General features: G+C 37.1%; 1 protein-coding gene across 1 annotated transcript in view; it reads right to left on the reverse strand.

Annotated features, from left to right (window-relative positions):
• Positions 1–27,964, reverse strand: part of rxfp1 (relaxin family peptide receptor 1) — a 222,568-nt gene that overhangs the window by 85,498 nt on the left and 109,106 nt on the right. Inside the window, exons 3-4 of the mRNA XM_055224684.1 lie at positions 15,633–15,716; positions 923–1,028 (exon numbers count right to left, since the gene is read on the reverse strand). Of these exons, the coding sequence (XP_055080659.1) occupies positions 923–1,028; positions 15,633–15,716 (190 nt within the window). The remainder of the gene's footprint in view (positions 1–922; positions 1,029–15,632; positions 15,717–27,964) is intronic.

The following is a 27,964-nucleotide window of genomic DNA, read 5'->3' on the forward strand; positions in this document are numbered from 1 at the left end:
GGGTAGTTATTTAGTGATTAGCGTGAGGTGCAGCTATCCATCGGAGCTGCCAACAACTTCACAGCTTTTTGTTACTTTGTGATGTCACCTCTCATCCGGCACTACAGTTTTCTAATGCAGAAGTCAGCAGACGTGTTTTTTGTATTAAGTTGTTTTAGATGAATACTCCACATGATCTAAGTTCCTCGACTCGGGTTTTGTTAGTAGGTGAGGCCATTCATTCCATCGGAAAAGCATAGTTTTTTCTGTGTGTGTGCACCGCTGCTGCTGGCTACATGTGAATTAATTTGAATCATACCATATGCCCCAGTTTTGAGTCTCAATTCTAATTTGGAATTTAATGAGGTTACATTTATATATTATACATTAATATGAATTAAACATAAAAAAAATAGAATATTGAAATAATAAAATAAAACTAAATTACAAAATTTAACCCTGTATCTATGAATCCCAAATGCAATGCAAATGCGTTCATGTTTACCTTTTAAATTTATATTATTGCTCATTTGTACCCATTGTTTTCTTTGTTTTCCAGACCAGATAAATGTCAAGTTAACCAGTCTCTTGATTGTCTGAAAGGAATCTCTGTCTATCCACTCCAGCCATTATTTTAGTCAAAGTTAATGTGGAGATTACTACAACATCAATGAATTATGCATGGTCTTTTAAAGCAACTTTGAGTTCCTAGAAAATTATAATTATTACTGTTACTTTGCATTAAATGACAAAAATCACATTATCAAGCTAAGAGGCGTGCAATAATCATCATTTGTTTCTTCAGCCCAGCAGGAGCCCCTTTTAATTAACAATCTTACTGTCATCCACACCCTGCAAGGACTTAATAATGAATCATTATAGATAGATAGGTTTCCATATTCAATTACATTATCTGAAAAATATTCCATGAGATTGCACTTACATCATGGTTACGTTTGTGGGCACCGGGGGAATGTCACGGAGTTTAGTCCCATCACAGTCCAGCTCTAGGTCCCGACACTGGCATCGCTCTGGGAACATGCCCAGCACTGGGAGGGGAGAGAGGGAGAGAAGGGGAGTTAGACAGGCAAGCAGTGGGTCAAATGTACAGGCTGTTGAAGAATGGTCAACAATGTCAGATCAGGATCAAATGTGCTATTTATATGTAAAATATCAACATGTTTTATATTTTTCATTAGAAATAAGACATATTATAGAAAGTTAACTTTTAAGAGCTTTGAAACCAGCTTTTGCCCTCATCATTAACTTACTCAAAGTCATTCATGCATGGTAGAGGAGACTTTTACATCCACCCCATTAGGTATTCCTAAAGTAAGCTCCAGTTCGGAACACCTGCAGGACCATTTGTTTGACTGGTAAAGACTAAACACACCTCCAGAGGGAGGTCTCAGTACGGACTCCAATGTGGTGTGCTTGTGATTTGATAACCAGCCTCAATTTGGTTTCCGTAACTCGCTCAGCACAACCAAAATGATGACCCAGTGTAGAGGGCATATGTCACAGAAATAAGAGAAACAGAAACATAATCTGATGCTTCTCAACTTTTGAGGACAAGTATGGCCTTTCCTCTGGCCCACAGGCAAACATGGCTTCTCGTTTGGTGTCGTTTCCAACAGTTTCGTTCAGCTTTTTCAGTGCAGCACTACCTCAGGTGAAGGGTATAGTATATTTTCTTTTGGTTTTATTTGTTTGACCTGAAGTGTGGTGAGAATGTAATTAACACCAAATGAATATGCAGCAGTGTTTTTGTTTTTTACTTTCAGTCCCTAATCAAACCAGTTAACAGTAATCCTTCCCCCAGTTCAGGTTCAAGTGCACAGAAAATTACTGTTTTCACCTACACTCTATCCCCGCCCACAGTTCTGTACTCACAATTATTTAATATTAAATTGAATGCCAGTGTGATTTACAATGTATAAAAGGGAAAATAGGGCTCTATATAGCCACCAGGTCAGTGGTAGCTTAATGTATGTTCCTCAAGGTATTTTTGAGCAAACAATACGGTTTCTTTAAAAGAGCAAAAATAATTAGCTAACTAACTGCCTTTTGGTTAAAACTGACTGTATAAACACAGGTTGGCATAAGTTATTCATTGACTCTGGTCTCTAATATTCCCGGTTTAAGCCACGTATTTCATTTAATTCTTGTGTGTTTAAGTAATGAAAGGTGGCAGCGAGCATAAAACATGACTGGAAAATTACAGTTCATTTGCCACTTTCAAATGAATATTAATGCACTTTGCCCATTTAAACAGCATAAGTCTTACAATGCCAACTGTAATTTATAAAATCACTCTTTTTTCTTATTTTGAAATTGGGTTTTGCTTGATGGGAGAAAAAGTAGGATATGTAGATTCTCTAGAGAATGGTTGTTTAGAAGTCTGGAATTGGAACACATTTGTTTTAAAGGAGATACCTGAATTATTGTAGTATATTGTTAAAGTAGCTGATCAAAGGTTTCAAAATGTGGAAAGCTTGCCAAGGATCCAGAATGCACACATACATCTTCAATACTTTACGATCACCTGTTAATTTTCCCATTTTCAGATGGATGTGACTGACAGATGGATGAACCAATCAAGGGATAGTCGTAATCAGCTAAAATTACTTAATTTAAGAAAATAACATTTGTCCTTTTGGGATTTAATCCAATACATTTGTGAGGTTCGACTATGTAAAAGTGGTAATTACCATTCAGAAAGTATGAAAATATGCAATGGGCACTAGGATTGAGCCCTGTGGAACCCCAAATTAAAACACAGATACCAACATGCTTTGTACTTTGCCCAATTTAAGAGTAGAGTGGGACAAACCTATTTTACGTCAATCCTCATGACTGGACTCGACAGCTTTGGTAAAGTCATTAAAGACTGGGTATTCACAGGTGGCCAATACTGCTGTTATTATATCACCATGACCTTTGAACACCAATCTTTTATAAGGTTAGCCTTCAGCTGAAGTTGACTTGAGGGAGTAGGAGGAACAGAAGTGTGAGTCCATTAATTAGCTTTAACTTTGTCACAATACACACGTACGCAAGTAGAAAGGAGAATGATCTGAACCATGGTCAATATGAAGATAGTACTGTTATAATAAGTAGAAACATGGCTCATTTTGTTGCTCTATGGACAATGACGCATACCGTATTTTCCGGACTATAAGTCGCACTTTTTTTCATAGTTTGGCCGGGGGTTTGACTTATACTCAGATGTGACTTATATGTGAAATTATTAAAATATATAATTTCACATCTTCGTTATTGTGCAAGGGCACTCTAGGTTTGTGTACCAGTATGACAGCCACGTGGAAGCGGCACTTCATGTACTTCCAGAGTTGACAGAGTTCAGAAGCGACACTGAGGACAAAGGATTCAATGGATTTAGTGATTTAGAGTGAGATTGAGAGTAAAAAGAATAACATTTTCATGGAAACCTACAGGTTGTACACGTCCACCAGTTATGTAGTGCACTAAAATGCCATTACAATTACAACTGAACCTAGGAGTCAATTACTTGCCACATGGTGAGAAAATACTATAATATAGAGCGTCCTTTGAGGTAGGATAATAGCTTAAGAACAGAATGCAAATCTTTTACATAATGTTAGATTTTTGGTTAAAGTGAATAAAATAATATTACAGTAGATCACTAAAATATCTATTAGGCCTCCTATTGTACTTTAATCTGTTAAAATCTCTATTCATAAAAGTGCCATACATTGTAATGGAAATGGAAATGGGCCAGCAGTATAAAACCAAGGCCTAGTATGCGAGTTACAATTGGAACCATCGAGCCGCCCACACGTCAAAAAATACTGCGATTTTACAATTATTCATGATTATTGACAAAAAATAAATAAAAAATCCTGACATTAGTGTTTCATTTGGCCCTAGGGGCTTGGCGTGGCGATGCTGATAGTTGAGTGTCACACTACTGGGGATTTATTATGTGCGATGTAGCCTAATTTATGCAGTTTATGGGTTTATAATTACATTAAAATATGAAGCCTCCTTATAATGTATATCTAATTGTAACAAGGTAAAATAAGCAGTTATATACAGTAGATAAACTTAGCTTCTGAAATTGTTTTAATTTTCCTTATGCGATTACTGGGCTCTGGCTTTTGATGCAAACATGGCTGAAGTTAGCATATTCACACACAGAGCTAAAGTTCAAAGACAGCCATGCAGAAGAGGCGCTTCATCTACTTCCGGAGTTGATGGAGTTCAGTAGCGACACCGAGGATGAAGAATTAATTGAATTTAGTGATTTGGAGTGAGATCGACAGTAAACTTGTTAGATTGTTTTTTGTTTTGTTTTTTTACATCTGATTAACTGTTAATATCTTACATTAACAAACCAGACACATATTCAGTTTGCTGTCTATGCTTCATGTAGCTTAATAAATATAAATGTGTTACATTTGTGTGCTGTACTGCTATTCAGCCTGTTGTTCTCTATTTTATTGTTGTTATTATTATAACTTGTCTTTAAAGATAAAATGTCTGCTCTTGGTCTCGGATTTTGTAAAATAAATTTCCCCAAAAAAGTGACTTATAGTCTAGTGCAACTTTTTTTTTTCTTCATTTTTTCACTGGTATGACTTATGCTTGGTGCGACATATAGTCCAAAATACTCATAATTTAGTCTAAAACTCAATGCTCTATTTAAATATAGGAAGACAGCTTTAAACTTGAAGGTGGAGTTTAGGTGTTTAGTCCCACTTACATCATGACAACACAGCAAAAAAGTTCAAACTATTGGACCAATTTATTCACAAACCTACAACTTTTCAAAGTCCTGGAATGACCAGGATTGCAAACTTCTTCTACTGTTACTTTTATCCCTGTAATTTCCTAATCTGTCTGACACCACAGAAAATGATAAATGGCTTTCCATGTGCAATTTGCCACACATACACAGTCACATGTAAACAGTAAATGAAAAACGCCTGAAAGTTGTGTGTCGGCAAAAGCAAATCAGAAAATTGCATCGGTGTGGAATAATTTTGCAAATTGAATTCTCATTCTCAGCTACTGAAATGACATGCGGTCTAATTCACAAACAAAGACATCTATTTACTTGATTGTAATGAACTTGGCAACCGTATAGTCTTAGAGCATGCAAAGATATCAACCTCAATCGCTGAAGAACGAAAGACTTTCCAATTAACAAATGAGTTCGGGCACTGGCAATTGGCGGAATTGTGCATCCAAAACTGTTCGAATTATCGTCATGTTCTTATCTCTGATTAGAAAAGGCACTACAGTTTAATGATTTAAATATTAATTAGCTGTTTTCATATCAGATCTGGCTCACATTAGCACAGTGGCAGCTGCACGTGGCACCAGCGTTCAGGAGGAATTAAGGAACAGCAAGAGAAATGGGAGGACATGAAAGGTTCTATCGCTGTGATCTGATCCAGCTTTCAGAGCGATGAATGGACTGCGATAAAAAGCAGCAGGTAGCCATGATTCAAAGCGCTTGTTAAGTTACCCGTAGCGCATCGTGTAGACAAGCTCATGACTCTACGGTTTATAAATGCTAATATGGTTGTGAGTTGTGTGATTATGAAAAGCACATCTCAAGTTCTTCGCTTATTTTCTGACATCTAGTTGTCTTTATGGAGATGCAACTGCTTTACCTGGAGTGTTCCACAGTATTGGATAAAGCTTGCCGTTCCACAGATCTATCCTGTGTCCTCGTAACCTGCTTGTCTTTTAGGTGTTTAAAGGCGCTGTCCCGGATTTATATGGCCCTAAAAATTTCAAAAACGTAACTAGTTCATTTTTATAGTTTGTAGCTGTAAAACGTTATTTCTAACTTTCCAAACATTTTTCTAGCACCCACCCAATTATTCAATGTGATGAGTTAGTAGTGTTTTTTCTCTGTTTTGTCATCATAGTAAAGCTAACAATAACTAGCATGCTAACAGCACACTTCCTTGTCCACGGACAATTGAAAAAAATGCATAAATAGATGAAGTGAGCATACAGAAATCTCCTTTTCACCCTAAGCTTTTTTTACACTATATCTGTACATAAATCAAGTACACCTATATCATATCGATATCATACAGAGGCATAATAATAATAATAATAATAATAATAATAATAATAATAATAATAATAATAATAATAATAATAATAATAATAATAATAATAATAATAATAGCTTATGAACAGAATGCAAATCTTTTACATAATGTTAGACTTTTTTGTTAAAGTGAATAAAATATGATAAGAGTAAATCAGTAAACTATATATTAGGCCTCATATTGTACTTTAATCTGTTTATACATCTGAGGACACAGTTAATCAAAATCTCAATTCATAGGAGTGCCATACATTGTAATGGACATGTGAATGGACCAGCAATGTAAAACTCACCTAGTCTGCATGTAATGATTGAAACCACAGAGCCACCCTCAAATAGGGGATGTCACAATATTAAATCTTGAGGATTTTACAATTATTCAAGATTACTGACAAAAAAAAATCAATAAAAAATCCTTCTCCTTTCTTCTGGTCTTGGCTTGGCGTGGCAGTGCTGATAGTTGAATGTCACATGACTGGGGATTTATTATGTGCGATGTAGCCTAATTTATGCAATTTATGGGTTTCTAATCACAATAAAATATTAAGCCTCCTTATAATGTATATCTAATTGTAACAATGAAAAATAAGCAGATATATAGGCCTAGATTCTGAAATAGTTTTAATTTCCATTTGTGATTATTGGGCTCTGGCCTTTGATCATAAAAGCCAAAGTTAAATCTGTCAGCTGGACAAAATGTTGTAGGAGTGAAGACGTTCCGCTGCTCATCCAAGCCACTTCTTCAGTTCTGGTCAGATTGCTGGTGGACACAGCCTTATATCTGAAGGGAGGAGCTAACTACACTGAAACTGTAAAAGGCTATTGTCTCCAATTTTGGTCTTAATGGCCTCTATCCAACCTTTAATGGTCCTACTGGCTTAGTCTATTGCTCTCTTTGTTTCCTTTGTTTGCTTTGGGTCTGATGATGGAGTTATATATTGGGGACAGGTGATGTCTCAGGCCCCCATTCCTGTTCAAGGAAGGATTGTCTTTCCTAACAAAAACTGCTTCTTTAACTCCTCTCTCAAACCATTTCTTTTCTATGACCTTTGATGCAAACAAGTTGTGGCTGAAGTTAGCACATTCGTTTAAGCTCTCTGCTAACAAGACGGCAAAACAAACCGCAGAGCGAAAAAGATTCAAAGTAGCCCTGATGTCCTGATTGTCTCTCCTCTGTTTGTCTCATTGTGGTATCACGTAAGTCTCCTCCTCTGTGTGTGCATGTGCATCAGTGTGCTTGCTTTGACGGCACCCTCCTCCTCTTGCAGAGCGATGGGAAGACAGAAAAAGAGAGTGACTCATGCGACACACAATGATTTAAAGCACTCCAGCTGTTTAATACTACACACAACCTAATCCCTAATTTACTTACTCCTACGATTAACTCCAACCCTGCCCATAAATATTCACAGTAATTGGAAAATCTGTTCTTGACATCCCTACCCTAAAGCTTTTTTTAAAATTATTTTTAGCTAAAAGCATTGTGTAAGTCTCCTTGCTAAGTTACTGTGTGTCTTAAGTGACCTATAATTTATTGCAATAAAGTCTGTGAGCGTGTAGCCGTTAAATACCTTTCTCTCAAGGGGTACAGAGCCACAACAATAGTAATCAGTCTTGTTCAAAGCTGTAATTACTGTGTGGGGACAAGGTCGGACTTTTACACCTTGAATAGCTTTTTTTTCTCAAATAAACTCCATTTGCTCTTATGGCATCACAGACCACTTAAATGAAATGAATACAAACACACTGGAATAGTATTTGGTTTATGCTGGATGCCCTTCCTTCGACAAAAACTGACGTGACTTGTGGTTCAGTGACACAATAACAGTTAATGGATCATAACCATAGACTGTATATATAAATGGATGTAGCTAACCTGCTAGCCTTCGCGTTACAAATGGGAAATGATCATGGTGCGCTTATGCCTCCATCGACCTTGGCTCCAATTCACTTTACATTGAAAAATTGTCACCCCTCCCTCTGTAACTGCTGCAGTGAGCATTGTCGTGTTCATATTAACGCATGATCTTGGTATTTTTTTCACTATTGTGTCCGTAAATCAAGATATGAATATTAATAACAGACGAATCAGGTGCCTTCTCTCCCCGAGGTTGCTCCTGCCAGTGTTAGCAACAGGTTTGATTGACAGTGTTACTGTGCTAAACCAGCGGCACAGGCGGGAAGGATTGGCTTTTTGGTTGCTATGATACTCGCAGTCAGATTCTAGAGATGGAACTTGGCTCCAAATACGCTCATATAACTGCTAGCCTCGATGAGCTTCATTTAGCTGGAGCCAAACGCTATGGGTGATGTCATAATCCCTTAGTCGACTTCTTTATACAGTCCATGATCATAACAGTTCCAAAATAGTGACAAATCCTTGCCAACCAAACATAGTGATATTGTATTAGCAGATAAGACCAAAACAGAGAGCAACTTCAACAGAACAAAAGAACATTGAAACCTGTCAACTGGACAAAAGATTAAGAGTGAATACGTTTTGCTACTCACTTCATTGTACTATTTATACAACTTGAACGAGTGCTATAATGTATTCACACTTTTTACCTTTTCTTCAGTTTCAGAATCCAATTTTCATGTGCAACGGACTCTTCCTGGAAAACGGATTATGCACACGTAGTACAGGCCTGTCACGAAAACACATTTTGAAGTTCGATATATTGTTGAAGAACATATAGTACAATAAATGATCAAATTGAAACCAATTTATCCCACTGATAGAATGAACCCAAACTATTCTAAATGCACTATATGTAAAATAAAGGAACCCTGTAGTAGTTAGTTTGCATCTAGAATGAGTCATAGGTGTTAATTATTCAACCGTGTACAGCTCAAATCACACAATAGCCCAGGTGTTTGTAATTAGAAACACTTAACTGTAATCATAAAACAATAGAACACTGGTTTTATTGGTTTTGACAGCTTGAGAAAGTGCATTCTTGAAGCTGTGAACTGTCTCTGTGCCAAGTAGCAGCAGCTCGGCTCTTTGTAAACTGCTCCAGAGATGTGTAGAGTATCCAAAAATTGTACTCAAGTAACAGTAATGTTACCTCAAAATAATATTAGAAGTAGAAGTACAACATGGTGGAAGTAATTACTCAAGTATGGGTGAAACGCAATTGGGAAAACTACTCAAGTAAGACCAGCTGAAAAATTTACTGAAAAAGTAACTGTCAGGATGTAATATCTGATTTATAATTTGAAGTTAATGTAATTTGAAGGACAAAACATTAAATAATGCAAAAAATCTAGTATTTTCAAAGGTTAGGCACATCAATGAGCTACTGTCACTTGCCTATTAACTCACAGTGGGAAAAGTAACCAAAGCTTTTACTCAAGTATGAGTATTGTTACTTCAATAAACAATTAGGAATAAATTTATGCTACAAGAAAAGTACTCTGAAAAGTGTAATCTTTTAAGTTATTCAAGTAAGTAAGTTATTCAAGTAAAAGTCACCTGCAACTGCTTGACCACTGTTCAGTAATTTTGCACCAGTGAAGGATTGAAAGTGAGCACTCTGCTCCTCCATGGCAGTAGTGAGGCTGTCTGAGCAGGCTGGAACAGAACCTAGACTTTTACAAGCACTTGTTTGTTCCTCATCTTTCATTCAGCTAATGTCAGTGTTTAATTGCTCCATCTGAGCCAGTGGTGCTGAGGCATCAGTGTGATTAAATGTGACTGGAGGCAAATCATTCAGATAGTACATTCACATTAAAAAGCTCAAAGGTCCAAAAAGACCTTTACCATTGCTGGCTTTAATTATCACTACTTTGATGTGAGAGGAAGCATTGCCATGCAACGCGTTCCATCACCACGATATACTTGCAGAAGATGTTAACACAAGATAAATTAATGCCAAACTGTGGCACTTTCAGTAATAGCAACTCCATAGAGACAAGGAGGTGGCATACCCTCCACCAGAAAGCTTGCAGTCTGATTCTCCACTGCACTACACCATGCACTGTGCAGTACTTACAACCCATATCTCGTGTATGTGCTGTACAGAGCTGCGCCGCTGCTCCTCCACTCTGCCATGCTCTAATAAAATTACAGACCAAGTCTATTTTCTATTTTCTTCTCCACTGGTGTTCGGACCAGATTAAACTCACAGTTCAGAACGCAACAGGAAAGAGAATGTGAACTATATTTACAACATAAATACACTCCACACAGACTTTATTTTCATCATTTTTGTTGCTTTGATAGTTGGGCTCTGTTAACTTTCATTATGTGCACACCACAATGTGAGAACTTTATTGGGCTTGTTCACACAGAAGTTTATTAGTTACCCTTGGGTTGGAGAAAAACATGTTTAAACTGATGTGACGCTAAGAGCGATCTCATTTAACACAGTAGTAATTTGGACTCGTGCTTTAGCATCAGAGATGATTCTGTGGTGTGGCGGAGCGGAGCTGATGTGGAACCAGCCTATTACAGAGAGCACCTTTAAACAATTGCAGTCTTTGCAATTAGCTAATTGTGACCATTCAGACTGAGGTTTAGTTTTGTTTGTAATTCATATTGCAGCCCTACAGTTAAAATATATTCCAATAGGTTTTTGGAATAGCACTGCAGCAGTTATCAGCTCAGCACACATCCCACTTCAAGTCCACGGAGGGCAGGGATCCAAGCAACCTTGAGATTTATACCTCTTTTTGGAATGACTTCTTTACCGCGACAGTCATTGGAATTCTGTGAGCATCGGATTGGACCCTGAGGAAAAGCATCCAACTTGAAGGAGTGTAACTAATTTAGGAGCTCAATGGTGTGACTGAGACTGTTTGACTGTAAAGTCACAGTACCGTGAGTGACAGTCAAAATAAAGACTTGTCTCTTTAAATTCAGTTTGTGCCTGAAAATTAAACCAAGATATTGTGTTTTAGACTTAGTCGGGAAGAATATTGTGCAGTTATTTTCATAACTAACCTTGACTGAATCTCACATAACAAGTTCTACATATTTGGAGTGACTTTGGTGTTTGTCTTGGTATGTGCTGTTCAAGGAGACAAGGTTATGAACTTCAACAAAACACAGGGAAAAAAGCCAGAAAATAGAGCAGATATAGTTTTCATCTCTTTGACTTTGCAACTTGTAATAGAGTTTAATGTTGGGCTGTAGACACTTAATCGTCTAGTCAATTAATTGGTTGATGGTGTCTTACTTGACCAAAACTTGTATCAATCAAGTTATAATATTATTTATATTTGTATATAAGCCTGATCTCGTCAGATGTCAGAAGCTAAGCAGGGCTGAGCACTGGTTGGTACTTGGATGGGAGACCACTGGTAATATCAGGTGCCACAATTGGGTGCCAGTGGGTGTCCTTAGTTAAGACACTTCACCCATATTGCCTAGTATGAATGAGTACTACTACTACTACTACTACTAGGGGCAGATGGCGCATACTGGCACCTCGCTTCCATCAGGCTAGTCCAAGGCAGCTGTGGCTACAATATTATAAGCCTGGCACAATAATTACTATATCAACTTATTGTTCAATATATGAAAGCTGGAACATTTTTTTGGGCTCATTATTTACCGTTTATGCAATTTCTTGGCAATAATGGGGATATTTTTGTTCTTTTTGTTGTAATAACAAAATATTTGAGCTGTAGAAAGTTGAAATAGTAACTTCTGTGGCTAAATTATTGCTTCATTCTGTTATATTTTTTTATTTACAAGAGTGTGCACAAACCCTTCCGTCTGACAGCGAGGAGGACAAACAGCACAATGCAGCACTCACACAGGGCTCAGACAGGAGGGACAACAGGGTGGTCAGATAACGGGGAATAGCAGTGTACATCTCTGTTCTGACAATACTCTGGAATCTTTAGAGTTGGTACAAAAGCTTTTCTACAACCACAATGCATAATTTGGGTACTGACTAACATGTATTTACTAGATAATTTATAAAAACAGTTTCAGTCGAGATTTGGTGAACTGATGATTTTACAACTTGTCTGGTCATATTAATGCCATCCGCTTGTCCCCGTGTAGATGTCATTGCTTTGTGGCATTAAACTTATCAGGGGGTAAGCAGGTGACGCCACTAGACAGTTATAGGTAATATCTGTGGAGAGGCGACAAATGCAAGATAGAAACTTTTAATGCATACGTTGAATATATTTATTTTGTTACATATTTTAGGGACAGTGCATATTAATTAACATTTCTGTGAATATTCAATATGATTTGTATAGCACATTTAAAATACAAGTTAAGGTTCCCAAAATGTTTCAAGGAAGTTCAACACTAACCCTTCTGTGGAGACAAGCTGAAGGTAGACCCTCCACCAAAAAGTGACATAGTGCATCTTTAAATTTTAGACTTTTTAGTTGAAGAGATGAATAATGAATAACTAAGAGACAAATAGATTTACAATGAAATCCTGTAATGTCACTGAACTGAATTTGAACAGAAGTGGCTCAGTCTGTATATGTGCAGATATATACTACCTGCTTATTCAGTTTCTTTATGTTTAGTATTTATACATTGGGGATACATGAGGAAGATATCAAATATATTATTATATTTTACATTCAAATCCTCAAAGCAGCTTTGTTGACAGGCCTTTTCTCTATGAGCTTCAGAATGAAAACTGAAAGGTGTACCATATCAGAGCCATGTATGGAAAGAAGTGATCAAGGCAAATGGGAGTTATTTTTTATCATTAAGATCTTAAATAAGTTTTGAGTTATTTATTTCACACTTTTTTTGGATTACTACATGCCAAATGTGTTCTTTCATAGTTTTGATGCCTTCAGTGAGAATCCACAATGTAAATGAAAATAAAGTGTGTGCTAAACTTTTGACTGGTAGTGTAAATAGATATGAATGACAGAGGAAGATAAGGAGATGAATAAGATGTGATGCTATCTGTGCCAATAAAGCCCTTATCATCTTATCAACCAAAGCAGTGCTAATGTTCTCTGCTGTAAGGAGGGCATACTGAAATAATATTTAGGACCAACAAAAATCCATACACATTGCAAACCCATTGTGAACTTTTAACTTGCCTTCTCAGCTAGCAGCTACTGTTTAAGCCTTATTTATGCATGTTTTATAGTAAAATATATTCAGTGCAACAATAACAACTGAAACCATTTAAAACCCTACAGTACAGTAAAAATGCAGTCTAAACATTACGAAATAGAAATGACCCATCAAAATAAATCTACCCAAAGTGAGCCGGCAGCAGGAGTCGATTCTCATTTAAAGTATGAATTGACTCAATAAGCGGAAACATAATTAGGATAATGGGAAAGTGAATAGGGCTGTGTGATTAAAGTTGCAGTAAATCTTCAGGCATGTAGCGGCATTTTGATTTAAATTCTAATTCCTAACTTTTTTATTATTATTATTATTCTCAAACAATGGTTAAAAGTGTATTATTTTACAGTTTCACACTAATCAGATATTCAAACCCCAACTGATACCTTTTACATGTTTTAACACATATGGTTGGATTGTCAGTACATTGTGAAATTAATATATTTCTGCTCTTTAACAATAAACTTTTTGTAATCCATTATGATTCATTCATCGAAGTCCTGGATTCAACATCATGTGACCATTTACAGAGATTATTTTGAAAGGGCATCTGAGGTTTATTTTAACACTAGCACTACAACGACTAACCGACAAATTGCAACTGATCCACTATGAAAAATACTCATAGTTATATCATTGTAACTGTTATCTGGACTATACAAACTCTAAACAAATGCTAGAAGACCATTTTGTATCAAAGACTGTGGCAAAATGTCAAAAAGCAGTGATCAAAGCCAAGGGTTTTCTAAATGTTCTAAAATCTAAGACAAGTTCTGAGTTATTTTAATAGTTTAATCGTTTTGATGGCTTCAGTGAGAATGTACAATGTAAATAGTCATTGTCAAGAAATGAAAAAATGAAGAAGTGTGTCCAAACTGACTAGAACAGCCAACCCAAATCTACATCAGGACTGAAATGGGCTCAAACTACCATGATTTATGGGTCCAAGCTTATCGAAATCGCAATTTGAGAATGTCATCTGCAAAGAGCTAAATATTTTATTGAAAAATCTTGTTGTACCTGCAGTTTAGACTTCAAACTTGTTCTGAAATGCATGGGATTCAGTTCAGATTTCCATCTTTTCTCAGATGTAAATGTCCCTGGAGTTGTTTAGAATGTGCACACTGAACAGAATCCGACTTTTCAAACATATATCGCAATCGTAAAAAATAGCAATTTGATTTTTTGTTTCAAAATCGTGCAGCTCTACCATTACGTGTGAATTCAACCCGCTAAACTGGCCATGTTGCATCCAAACTTGACACAAAAGATGATTCATACCGCATTCATAGCGTGTGTGTTGGAGCTGCTAATGGGTATGTTCTGCAGGTGTTTGATTGATAGGGAGAATTTTATGTCAGAGTAATGAGGCGTCTCCAGAGAATCAATACCTGGAGAGAGCATGTACAAGAATACTGCATAGGTTATGATCAAGGCGTTCTGAAAGGTAAATTTCAGTTATCATGTTATGCTTTTTCTGGTTTTCAGTAATAGGGCTGGGAATTTGGGAAAAACACCTCATTGTGATTTTTATGATAAGCATTGTGATTAGCTCTGTAATGTATGAGTTATTAATAGGTTTCTTCTCTAATTTCACATGTCCAGAAGAATTGACAAAAAAAACTGAAATATGAACTGACAAACTAATACAAGAATCACATTTCAGAACATGTTTGTACACTACAATCTATCTAAACTACAGCATTTAGCATTTTTATTTATGCAGAATAAGACATGATAGGACATTCTCTTTTTATTTGATCTCGGCTATACTAACGTGCAGTGTCCCGAACTGATGGTAAAACACAGGGGCGGAGTTTGAAGTGTGGATACCTGTTAGACCAATCACGCTGTTCCTTATATCCCCAGACCCCTCCTCTCCTCCCGCTCACACTTTTCTTTAGTCCTCCAGGCACTGCCAATGTGAGCAGCTTAATTTGAAATGTGGTTGTGGGTTGTGTTTAGGTGTTTAGTCTCACTTTAAAGTAAATGTGTTTCCTTTCTATGCCACTTTTTGAAGCTTTTGTGAAATATGAAATTCCTTGGTTTGTTTGTGCTGACAGAGAAGACATTGAACTTAAGGACAGGTTTTTGTTTCATGGTTAAACCCAGTTATTATAAAGAATTTAACCATAGCAACCACCACAAAACCTTTGCAAGATACTTTAACTTTTCAAATATATTTAAATAAAAATACAGACAAAAGTAAATGGTTGTGACCTACCTTATTTTATTTCCAACCAGTGAAGTTGGCGTGTGCACATACCTCTAGTGTCCTTGAAAACAAACATGCCTCCTACACGCTAGTTTAATTGGTCTCTCGAGTCTTATATCCTCACATAAACAGTTCAAAATAATACATGCATAGGTATAGTTCAGCATAACAATTCAAAACAGGGATATGACTATTTGATTGCATGGGGTGAGTGAGGACAGTTTGTACTGCCATTTGCAGTCATTACTTACAGCACACACTGGATCTGGTCCCCACGTTGTTGCTTGGCATCCCGAAGTACTTGTCGAATAAATGGGGCCATCCATTGTTGTCCCCTGGGAAAGAGCAGAGCAAAATGTCATTATGCATGTTTTAAGGCTGGGTTAGTGGAAGTTATGTTTCATCAGTTTCCTCAGATAGAATTTGTTTATTCACATTGGCAATAAAAACTCTGTCAAGTGGATAAAAAGTACACTACACTGAAACTTACATATTTGAAGCTCTTTAACTCCCCTCTCAAGATGTGTACCTCACTTTCAAAGAGGCATTTTTTGTTAGGAAAGACAATCCATCTTTGAACAGGAATGGGGAGCTTAGGCATCATTTATCTCCTATTTATAACTCCATACTCAGACCTAAATCAAAGCAAGGGAAACAGTAGTGCTAGTCAGTATGCTAATAGGGTGAGAGCACCCATTAGGGGCCTGAACTGTTATCCAAAATATGACTCAGGCAAAGTTCAATTTAAGTGCAGTTCAAAAGCCAGAGCTAACAAACAGAAACTGGAAAATAAACCATTGTGTTAGTTTTAGGGTAGTTAGCTCCTGCCTTCAGATAGATATAAGGCGGTGTCAGCCAGTAATCTGACCAGAACTGAAGAAAAGGCTTGGATGAGTAGCGAAACATCTTCACACTAAAAATGTTTTGTCCAGTTGACAGAATACCTTGACGACTGATTACACAGACAATGGCAATAAAATGATTCTGATATTTCAACCCACATTTGGTTGACAATGTATTTAAAAAGTCTCAATGTTAAATAGAAACAATCATATGACAAGCCGGCTTATCAAAAAAATGCATCACTGACTAGTCAACTACTGAAATAATTGCTAGTTGTGTTATCTGGAATACACAAACACTAAAACATAGCAAATACCTTTTCACAACAAAGACAGTGGCATTATTAAATCAAAATGTCAACAAGAATAAACTATATTGCACTTAGAAGCCTTCAGTCACCAAGTTTCACCTTTTATTTGGTTAATAAACAGTTCCATTGTACAAACAAAGCAAACAAAGGAAACAAAGAGAACAATAGAGCTAGCCAGGATGCCAAAAGTGTGAAAAACACTCATTAAGAGTTGTATGAATATGTTAAGTATGACTCACGAACAGTGCACACTTAGTTTACCTCAATAGACCTAGCCTACACACAGAAACTGTAAACAAAAGCTGTTTCCAGTTTCAGTATAATTAGCTCCTCCTTTCAGACAGATATAAGGTGTTCATCAGCAATCTGACAGAACTGAAGAAGTGGCTTGGATGAGCAGTGAAACATCTTCACTCCTACAACATTTTGTGTAGTTGACAGATTTAACTTTGGCTTTTACTCTAGTTCCATGGTATAGTAGAAATAATTGTCTGACCAATCAAAAAATGCATCACTAACTAGTCAGCTACTGTAATGTTTAGCTGCAGCTCTATTTGGCACCTATGATTTTTCTTTTCTGCTTCAGTCTTTTTGTATCCATGGCACATTCCTTTTTTGTCCTAGGTGCAGCAAATTTGTCTCTTTGAACACACTCATAAGTGAAAATATGGATGTATGTTCACACCATCAATAAATAACTATCACCCAGTTTATTTTAAGTTAATTTATAAATTACACTATAACTTAAAATACATTTGTGGATCTTGCATAGCCGCAGGAAAGTAATTTTGGAAGGGGATGCAAAATTTTGTTTTGTTTTTTGCAGATAAAGCAGATACAATTTTGGCGTTTATACTGTCTTAATAGCCCGCATTTGCCACCCACACAAAAATAACTTTGGGACCCTGTGATCAAGGGGTGCATGCCAAATAATATTCAAAGCCTAAAAAAATAATTTGACACTGCATTCTGGCCCTCTGCTTAGGAAGACTGTGCCAGCTCATTAGACGCACACACATGTAAGACTCAAGTAGGTGTCAGAGGGACAGAAACAATGAAACTTGCCCTCCACATGTGAAAATAACATCCCCACGCGTTTGGTAATGGTCAACAGGGCATATGCCAAAGTAAATAAGCATTGTTTAACAGCATAACATGATGGCTGCTATTTATCCTATTGTTGTTAATCAGTCTAACTGCAATGCCCTCACATGTGTGTTACTGCTGTGATCACATGAACCTAATACAGCCATGTCCACCGCAACAATCTGTTTTACAACATCACAACAAGTAGCACCTTACGTCTTTACGTCCAGCCCAGAACCGTGAGTGACGCACCGCTGTGAGGCAGGGTACACGTGGTCTTGTCTGATGCATAGACTGTTTATATAAATGGACATAGCTAACCTGCTAGCCACCGTGTACCAAGTGGGAAGTGAGCATGGGTGTGCTTCCGGCTCTATCTACTCTAGCTCACCCCTCTCTTTGTAAGCACCGCTGTCAGAATCGTCATTTTGGTCTTTAAAATGTTCATATTGACCCACGCTACATGATCCGGGTATTTTTATTTTGTTATTGTGTTCATAAATCATGATATGAACATTGATAACAGATAAATCAGGTGCCTTCTTTCCCTGAGGTCGCTCCCGCTAGCATTAGTAACAAATGAGAGCAGAAGAGCAGATTGGCTCTTTGGTTGCTATGATACTCGTGGTCAGAATTCCAAATATGAAACTCAGCTACAAAATCGCACCTATAATTGCCAGCGTTAATGAGCTTCATTTTACTGGAGCCCAATGCTATGGGTGACGTCACATTCACTTAATCCACTTCTTTATATTGTCTATGTTCTCAAACTGTAGATCAAGCGAAGTGCAGACTTTTAGAGATCCACGTAGTTTGTTTCCTCTTGTTAATCCAGTCCGGGGTTCTTCTTTTCAAAAATCACCACATAATAAAAAGAGCAAAGGAACGATAAGCTGCCATCAATTAAATACAAAATGTGTACTTGTGTGTATATTTTGATCTCATCTCTGTTAGGAATCGATTTAGTTTTGCTCAGGGCAGATCCAGCAACCCCTAAGTCCCAGCGGTTATGCGATCTGGATTTTTGGATGGATTTTTTAAAAGCTTAATATCCTTATCTGCCTCAACAGCAAATTTTAGATATTAGTGTCAACTGAACGAAAAACATAATGGGTCATCCCTTTATGAATGTAATAAATACAATATAAAATACTTGTGACAATGGAAAATTACAAAGAAAGTAAAAACATCAGCAGGTGGAGGACCCCAAATATGTTACATAGCGTATCTGCAAACTAAGTAAGAAAGGAGCACTGGGATTGAGATATTATAAAACAATCTGAATGTAAGTTTGCAGGTTAATTCTCATTTTATTGGCAAAAACATTTTCACAAGGAGAAAAACTACTATTGTATACAGCGCATTTATGCCAGATAGACAGTTGACCTGTTTATATCCTCCCATGTACTAACCTTCATTCTGTTTCACATAAGACTGAACATTCTAGCACAAACTATATATGTGCAAAGGAAAGCAGCTGATGGGTACTTTAGGGAGTGTTGGACAGGTCGGCGCTGTAAATTTTCCCACAGCTTGTTGTTGATGTGGACTTATGCAACATGAATGGACAGGAGGGAACTAAACGTCTCATTGCAATCTGCTCTAACGTTAATTAAGTGTACGGCAGAATGTTTGCACAGCACATGTTTATTCATAGAGGGAGACCCAATGAGAGCGCTAAAGACTCTCTTTTTCATGGGCATCCTGTTCAAAATACAGAAATGTATGAGTGCAAAAGGTCTTTACCAGATTATTAAATTGTATTTGTGGCACTGACGTATTCAATTTTGCATGTCCTTGAAATACATTCCATTGTTGTTAAGCGAAACAGCCAAAAGCCCCTTTTCCCCATTTCAGTTCAGGTGCGGCTAGTCCTTAGACTTGTACAATCATGAGATCTTGCATTAAGATATTCAGGCAGTGTATGAAGTAGTCCCTTATAAATACCTTTCATACAGTGTTGTTCATTTCTGACAGATAGCGATGGCCAACCTGCTTTTTCATACAGAGTAAAGTGATGGATTTTAAATTAATTGCCCATTATGAAAAGAAGGAATGAGTGAAAGAATGTATCTGAAGGTTTCAAAGTAGAGGATGAAGTCTGCACATGTATTCTATCTCCATAATCCAGCACAAAAAGGAACGTTTTGTTAATGTATTCAAATTTACTAAATAAGAACTGGCTATCTCCAATCTCCTGTTGCAATCTCTTCACAAGTCCAGACCTCAAATATATAGCCTAGTTTTCAGTGAGGCAAGAGGCTCCGGATGAGTAGTTCTATTTTTGGAAAAAGTCAATGCAGACGCCCGAGAAAGTCCCTAACGGCACCAGGTCAGTAACCCCTGATGGAATGGTTGTTTTTTCGGTTATATACTTGACATTCCCTTTCACACTGGAGGACACAAGTCTGTATTCTTGCACTGATAAGCTGCATTGTATCTTTTTTTTACCTGATTATATCATTACGGTGTTATCCAGATTGCACATTTCTCCAGTATTTTACAAAAATTTGAGGTCATTTTTGCACTGCCACTTAATATCAGTGGCTAAGTTTACATGCGAATTAAAATCTGAGTATTATCTGATTTCGGAAACTCTAAAATGATTTAAATTACATGCTGCAAACTGCAAATACTGATGAGTAATGAGAAGGACCATGATCAGTTTGTCGATCAGCTGATGGCCTCTCACTTAGCTCATGGAAAAATGGAAAAATATCCCAGGAAACTGAAAAACACTGCCAATTTCTGTAGAATAAACTGTTAATCGAAGGTGAGAGATGTTCAAAATGGCATGACGTGACCAATAAGCTCTTTCATTTCACATGCGTCACTGAAATAAACAAATCTGATTATCGAAGGCAGTGACGGCAATAATTATGTAGCCTGGGCAAAAAAAGCACCATAAATGTTACTCACACCACACAGCTGTGTAAAAGGACAGATTACAGCTAAATCTGTGGTACCTAATTTTCAAACTAGAGATAGAGCCACTTTTACAATTACCTCTTTTCCTCCAAGCCGACCACAAACCCTTTGGGACATCGTTACATACAAACACTCGCGTATGACCAAGGTGCAGAGCTTTAGAACAACATTTTCACGTGTCAACACAAAGCGAGGATGGACTGCCCTAGCACAGCCTCATCCAAAAACTTTAAATTACAGTGTATCAGAGTCTTTTCTTTGGAGTTTTCAATCGATAAAATGTTTTGCACTGAGATAAAGACGGTAAGAGAGGATAGAAGACTACAGTCAGGTGCTCCAGTTTTAAGATTATTGGGTGAATTTCTGGAAATCTCTGCAAAACTTTGAAGCTTTCTACCATATTATAATGTTGTTCCCTCACCAAACACATGCCTGAAGTGGTTTTGTATGTCATTCATGTATGTTGGAGTAATCTGCCAGTCTCCACGAGGTCCTATTCAAACCCTTCTTATGGTTAGCAGTGCCTGTATAGATCCTGTCCCGGTCAAACATAATCGTGGAATCAGATTTGCTTTTTTTCAGTGACACATGCGAAACAAGGAGCTCACTGGCCACTTATGATTTACAAATAAAATCTATCTCACCTCAGAAATCAGCAATGTTTTTCAGCTCCATGTGTGATTTTTTTTTTTTTTACTTTATTTTTTTCTGATGTAGGCGGACCATGCGGGTCACACCTTCATAAAGTACTGAAGAAGTGTGTATTCTGGAGATTCTTAGTGTGGAGAGGAAAGGAAGGGCCTATTTTAATCCAACCACACAATAAAATCAACATTATTACTTCACTTGTAACCATCACAGTTAAACACTACACTGCAAAAATAATATCTAGGCAAGTTAAAATGACTCAAATTAAGGACATTTTCAGTAGACTCGGATTGACAAGTAAAATGATTTAATGTCTAGTGCAATTTGCTTAAACAAAAATACATGTTTCTTGATTTTAAAGCTGCAGTATATAACATTTTAGTTAAAAATAGACAAAAATAAAAGCATGTTTTCACATTTTTGGTTGTGTTTATTGCACTGACAAAACATGTATCGTGTGAGTGAACTTGCATCTCCACAAACCTGACACTTATTTGACTTGGAAGATGGCCTGCTCCTTTGACTATAATCTTCTAACGTGTGGCATTAAACTGGAGAATGTTCTGAAGAATGGTTTTAACTTTCTACTTTCAGGGAATCATGAAGGTGACGTCATACTTCCTGACAGTTACATATTGTACCTTTAACAGCGAGATTTGATGTTACGGCGTCACGTGGAACCCAACAATAGCCTTTTACGATGGATCAAGCTGATGCAATTTTGTAAGAGAAAATGTAAGATTACTATCAGTCAGTCAGTCTGCTGCAGTGGAACAGAATGTCAAATCTCTATTGTTAAAGACAGAAGCGTATATAATGTCATGAGACGCTCAGAATTTTAACTAGACAGTAAATCATCTTGTAAAGCCAGAGGATTATATGTATTGGCTGAGGGCCCATAGATTTACATATGAAACACTTGAAAACGTGGGCGAGTGTGAAAATAATCATCGTGAAGCGGTGTGGCAGAGTGGTTAGCATTCTATGGTCACTCTCTAGTTTTTGCATGACCATCCAAAAGTGAAAGAAGTGAAATAATCAAACTTGTGAAAATGATAGAACGTGTCATCATGGAGATTTTATTTACCTGGAATGCTCTACAGTATGGCATTAAACGTATCTATCTCCATGGAAACAAACCAGTGACGCTACCATGCCAAGTTACAGGACACATCTGTGGAGAGGTGAACATGTTTTTCAAGGTATTTTAGAGCAATAAAACATCTGTAATGAAATAAATGCATGATGTACTGTATAATGCTGAAATAATGCTGCACTATGGAACATTCTGGGCAAGGCAGTAACATCTCCATAGAAACAAGCAGAAACAACGTTACATAGTGCACTTTTGTGTTTACTATGTAACGTTTCTGGTTGAGAGTTTACAACCTGCTTGTCTCCATGGAGATATTATTGCTTTGTCTAGAATATTCCACAGTATGGCATTATACCACAGTATGTTTTTTTTTGGGTTTTTTTTAAAGAAATTTCTTGATCTTGCTTGCTATTCGTTCTTGCCTCTCCATAGATGCCGATTTGTTTGTTTTACCTTTAATGCCATACTGCGGAATATTCCAGGTAAAACTCAAGAGACAACCCTTGATTTGGAAGTTACACAGTGGACCTTTAAGTAAATAAATAAAATTCAGGTGAAGGCTAATATTTTTAATTTGTTTACTCTTAAAACGGTTAATACATGTGCACACACAAACTGTCAGAGATCATATCTGGCAACAAAAGGGAGAAGTCACTGGATTTTCAAACTTCCGCGAATGAAAAAAACAGCTCCCTCGACATTGAAAAAGTGACTTCAATGGTGTGTGTAACATGGTATTTGAAGAAGACTCCCTGAAACACTTTTATAAAGCTTTTATCCTCCGGCAGCAACCGTTCCACACATAAACATCATATTCCAACAGTGTCCTATCCCTCTGTCGGCATACTAAAATCCTCAAAAACATGTAAATAATTGAGTTTCCACACACTTTTTCTAGCTCTAACTTACAGAGCCCCACAGATGACAGAAAGGAGAATATATATATATATATATATATATATATATATATATATATATATATATATATATATATATATATATATATATATATATATATGAGGAAACATAATAACTTCTATACATATATTTTCACAAGTGCGCAAGATATTTAACTTAAAAAATAACAATAATATCTCATTCCCTCATGATAATTAAGTCGTTCCCTTAAGATAATATATTTTTTGTTTTTTATTTTGAAAATATTATTCTTCTCCTTTCTGTCATCTGTGGGGCTCTGTAAGTTAGAGTTAGAAAAACTGTGTGATAAAGTGATAATTAAGTCAAGATAATATCGTGTGGGAGCATGATATTATCTCATGTTAATATTATATTTTGCAAATATCCTATGCCAGGCTCCGTACTAACTTCTTAATCTTCGTCATTTTTATTATTATAGACCAGACCCATTTGTAAACCATTTCTTTGGCATTTTTATGCATAGCAGGGAAACGGATGATTAGTTTCCAAAAAGTTACTTACAAAACTATACTAAAAAGTTGATGAGGTTGAAAGTTAAAAGTTATAATGATTTATGCACATTTTGTATGTACTGACATCAAACAAAGAATAAAAAATTTGTTTAAAAAGAAAATTATATTATATATGCACACTTCAGAAAAAAGTAGACTCCACAAAGGAGAAAGGTCCTTTTGGAAATGTAAATATAATTCCCTCAGTATAAATATCTGCTTCAGCCAGCCGAGCTCTAGCTTCTGTGATTAACAAGCAGAAATTGTGTAAATATCTCGGTTAAATAGTATGAAGCCTGTGTATTGTCTGTTCTAAACTATACTGCTGGTGTGTGCGGGGCCAGACTGAGCTCAGCCCTGGATTCTGTGGGAAACAGAGCAATCTGCTGTTTCTTGGGAGTGGATAAGTTTGTCCCAGTTCTGGCAGTGCAGGCTGATATGGGCTGGGTCCCTGGATCAATCCAAAAAAAAAGTGTGACATGGTTAGACTGTGGAATTGGATTATTAATCTGCCTGATAAGAGAGTATCTAAAAAGGTCTTTGAGTGGAGTAAAGCCCTGTCGCTCTGGGCAGCAGAACTTCAACCTGTTTTTGCTGAAGCACGACTTCAGTATATATTTCGTAACAATTTGCAGTGGTTGAATGGGATCTTGGCTAAATCTGAATGGAATCTTGGACATATATTCATTTGAAAGATACGTGAATTTTATGGCAGAGCAAATTTGAGCAGGAATCAAAGATGGTTGATGGCACAGCTGACAACACAGGAATCATTCCCCTGGCCTTAGAAACTGGGAGGTTTTCTCAAAGCCCTGAAAAAGAAAGACACTGGTTTGGTTTTAGCTCGGAGAAGTGAAAAGTGAAGCTCATTGTTGTATTGTCCTTTATACCTTTGGACATGATGGTCAATTAGTTATAATTTTGTATTTTGGTTCAATTAAGATGATTATCCAATCAGAGAGCAGAATGAGCCTCACATTTAAACCTAAAAAAGACTCATCATTAATCAGTGCTAGAGCAGCCTCTGCAGCCCAGTGAATTCTGGAGGTTTTGAGCTTTCACAGGCAGGTTTTGAGGCATGGCCATATACTGTGAATGAGAACAACTTAAGGTTAAACATTGGCTCCACAGGTTCATTTGTGATCGTAGTTCTTTTTTCTTTTAAGTATTTTTAAGTCATACTTGAGACAAAAGTCAAAAGTCTGGCAAAACTATAACATCAAGTTTTCTCTCCTTTCATTTGATATCCATTTGCCAACTAATGAATCAGAACCACAGAAGGACATGGCCTCGTCTCATGTCCACACTCATCACATCGATGATCTTCACAAATCAGCTCTAAATTACACATTGTAAACAGAGATTGCGCATGGTTTCAATTGCCCCTTGTGCATTGCTGAAATTGCCAGAGCGCTGCCGGACTCTCAAGCAGGACGAATACCAATGTGTTGAATATTGTTTTAATTACAACTGGCAGGGTCACTTAAGAAGTGGGGTTTAATTGCTAGCACACATGCATAAATAAAATATTAAGTGGTTAGCATTGAACAAAACGCATTGATTTATAATCAGGTCATTGCTTTGCACTTCAGACAGGGACCCGCGCACATGTGTCGTCACAATGCCCATTGGGTGGGCATTTTAATTATGTCCTTGAGTCAGACAATTGTACTTGAAAGTAATCTTTTGTTCTTTTAGACAGGAAAGAAAAGTATTGTTGTTCTCCAGTGGCAATACCATTACTACCCATATAAGTGAAAGTAGCAGTTTCTACAGGTTGGCTAAAAGGAGCTGGAGCCAACCTGATGTTTAAAAATGTGAAAAACAGAAATAGTTTATTTTAAACAGTTTATATAGTTATTTCAACTTATGCATTCAGAGCATCTGAATTTTTCACAGCAATGAGGTTATGAGTACTTTTCACAACTTTCAGAGAGAGCAGAGCAGTAAGTTTTACTGTCAGTAAAGCTAATAACAATTTACATGGTAGCTCTCAGACAGTAAAACACTTCATAATTAGGTGCCAACACAACACAGCAGTTGTATTTTTACCCCAATTGCTTTTATATAATATATCAGTACTGGGGCTGGATCTCTTTAAATATGAAATGCTCAAACCAATTTAGTGTTCTGAATTTAGCTTGCAGTATCACTATGGTCTTAATATTAACATCTTAATATTAGTTCTCATGAAGCGGGACACTGGAGTTTCTAGATAAATCCCAAACTGACTGATTTAAACTTCATCTTTTGCTATGGATCAGACCTGGACGACTGACATCTTCTCACATGCATAATGATTTTTTTTTTTTTTTTAGGTCGTTTTCACACTGCTATCAGTTAAGTCGATGTTGAAAAGCATTCACTCTGAGAGCAATGCTCTTGGGCCAGTCTGGAGTCATCAGTCACATTCTGATTTGAATTAAACAGCCATTCCAAGAGTGCTTAAAACTGGTGGTTTCAGAGCAGCTTCACTCTCACTTTGGAGCAGGACCAGTGTGGTGTGAACCTCAGGCCAACCTACAGGGTGAATGATGCACAGTGATGCAAGCAGGTGATCACTCTTAGAAACAGTAGCAGAAAACTTACATAGTGCACCTTTACAGTAGAAAAAAGGTTTGCTCTCCTTAATTTAAACTGAACTTCCTGGACTAAACTACACACATTACAGCTACAAGATACAGTCAAAAGTAGCACGACAAAACTGTACAGAGTTTTCCAAAAGAAAAAGGATATGTTAACTAATTATACAACTAACAGATGTTTAGCATTTAGAGCGCATTAAAAAGTGTAAATGAAATAAGTACATTTTAATGCTAATTCTTACTGACTACAACTTCTATTATTCTCCATCCAACTCCAAATCCAACGCTACTTGCACTATGTTGGAGTTATCATCTATAATTAACACTCTCTATTGGAGATTCTTACACAGACCCCTTTTATGTCTATCGCAGATGTCAAAATGAATTAAATATACCACGCAATGACACACAATGGATCCAACAGCTGCTTCTGAACAGCTGGTGGTAAGACGCCGCAAATAAAGAATAAGAACTGGCTGTGTTCAATGTTCTGAGGTAAAAATTCTTCTTACATCTCCATGGTTGAGTCAGAATTGTGAAGGATTAGAAAAACTTAAAATGGAGTCTGCGTCTTTGATGAATGAAAGTAAGCAATGGAAAAAAATACCCAGATACGTGGTTGTATGGACAGGTATATATACTAAAGAAATAACATGAATAGGAAACATTTTGGCATTTCCTGAATAGCTATAGAATGGTGTTACCAGTTATCAGAACTGGCATGAGACACGTGATAATAATTTGTATTGAAAATTGCATTCTAGTGTCTACTTCTAAACCTAGACATCTATTTTGTATTACCATTTTGCTATTACAATTTGCATCGAGTATTGAGCATTGCGGCTATAAGCTCCGTCCATAAAAAACAAAGAACAGAACCGAGGACAAAGGGCAGCTCCAGTGAAGTCAAAACAACTCTCCTGCTCCGTTCATACAGGGACCGGATAGTCCTTAGGCAAACCTTGACCTTATACTCGAGTAGTTGAGTATCCCCCCCAAAGGACACCACCAGGGACATGGTCAAACGCATGCCCCAGATCTACAACGTACATGAACCATCAAGCACCTGATAGAGAGTATAGAGCTGGTTCAGTGTTCTGAGACGGGGACGAACACCACATTGCTTTTCCTGAATCCGAGGTTTGACTATTGGACTAGTGGTTGCATTTCCCTGGAATAAGCTTTACCAGAGATACTGTCATCCCCCTGTGATCAATGAAGTGTTTATCTAGACCGGTCTGGCATTCAGAGTCACGCTCCCCAACCACATGATGTTGCAGAGACATGTACCAATTTTGTTGAAATATTTCTTAAACAGGAGGAAAACCCAGGACACGCTCGAGGGAGTATGTCTCCCGGCTGGCCTTGGAACGCCTTGTGGGTCCCACGGGAGGAGCTGGAGGACGTGTCTGGGGTGTGGGAATTCTGGGAGTCCCTGTTTAGACTGCTGCCCCCGCGACCTGGCTCCGGATAAGCAGAAGAAAATGGATGGATGGATGGATATTTCTTAAACATTACAGATTTATATGATGTAAACAGGTTTAAAATCACATGTTGGTTATAATAATAGCAATTGTTAATGTGTTTTCTGATCATCAACACAAAAAGGAGAATGAGCTCTTCACTTTGGGTTGCCAGATTATGCAACTAAAACCCA

This window comes from Periophthalmus magnuspinnatus, chromosome 10, assembly GCF_009829125.3.
Source record: "Periophthalmus magnuspinnatus isolate fPerMag1 chromosome 10, fPerMag1.2.pri, whole genome shotgun sequence".
Taxonomy (NCBI): Eukaryota; Metazoa; Chordata; class Actinopteri; order Gobiiformes; family Gobiidae; genus Periophthalmus; species Periophthalmus magnuspinnatus.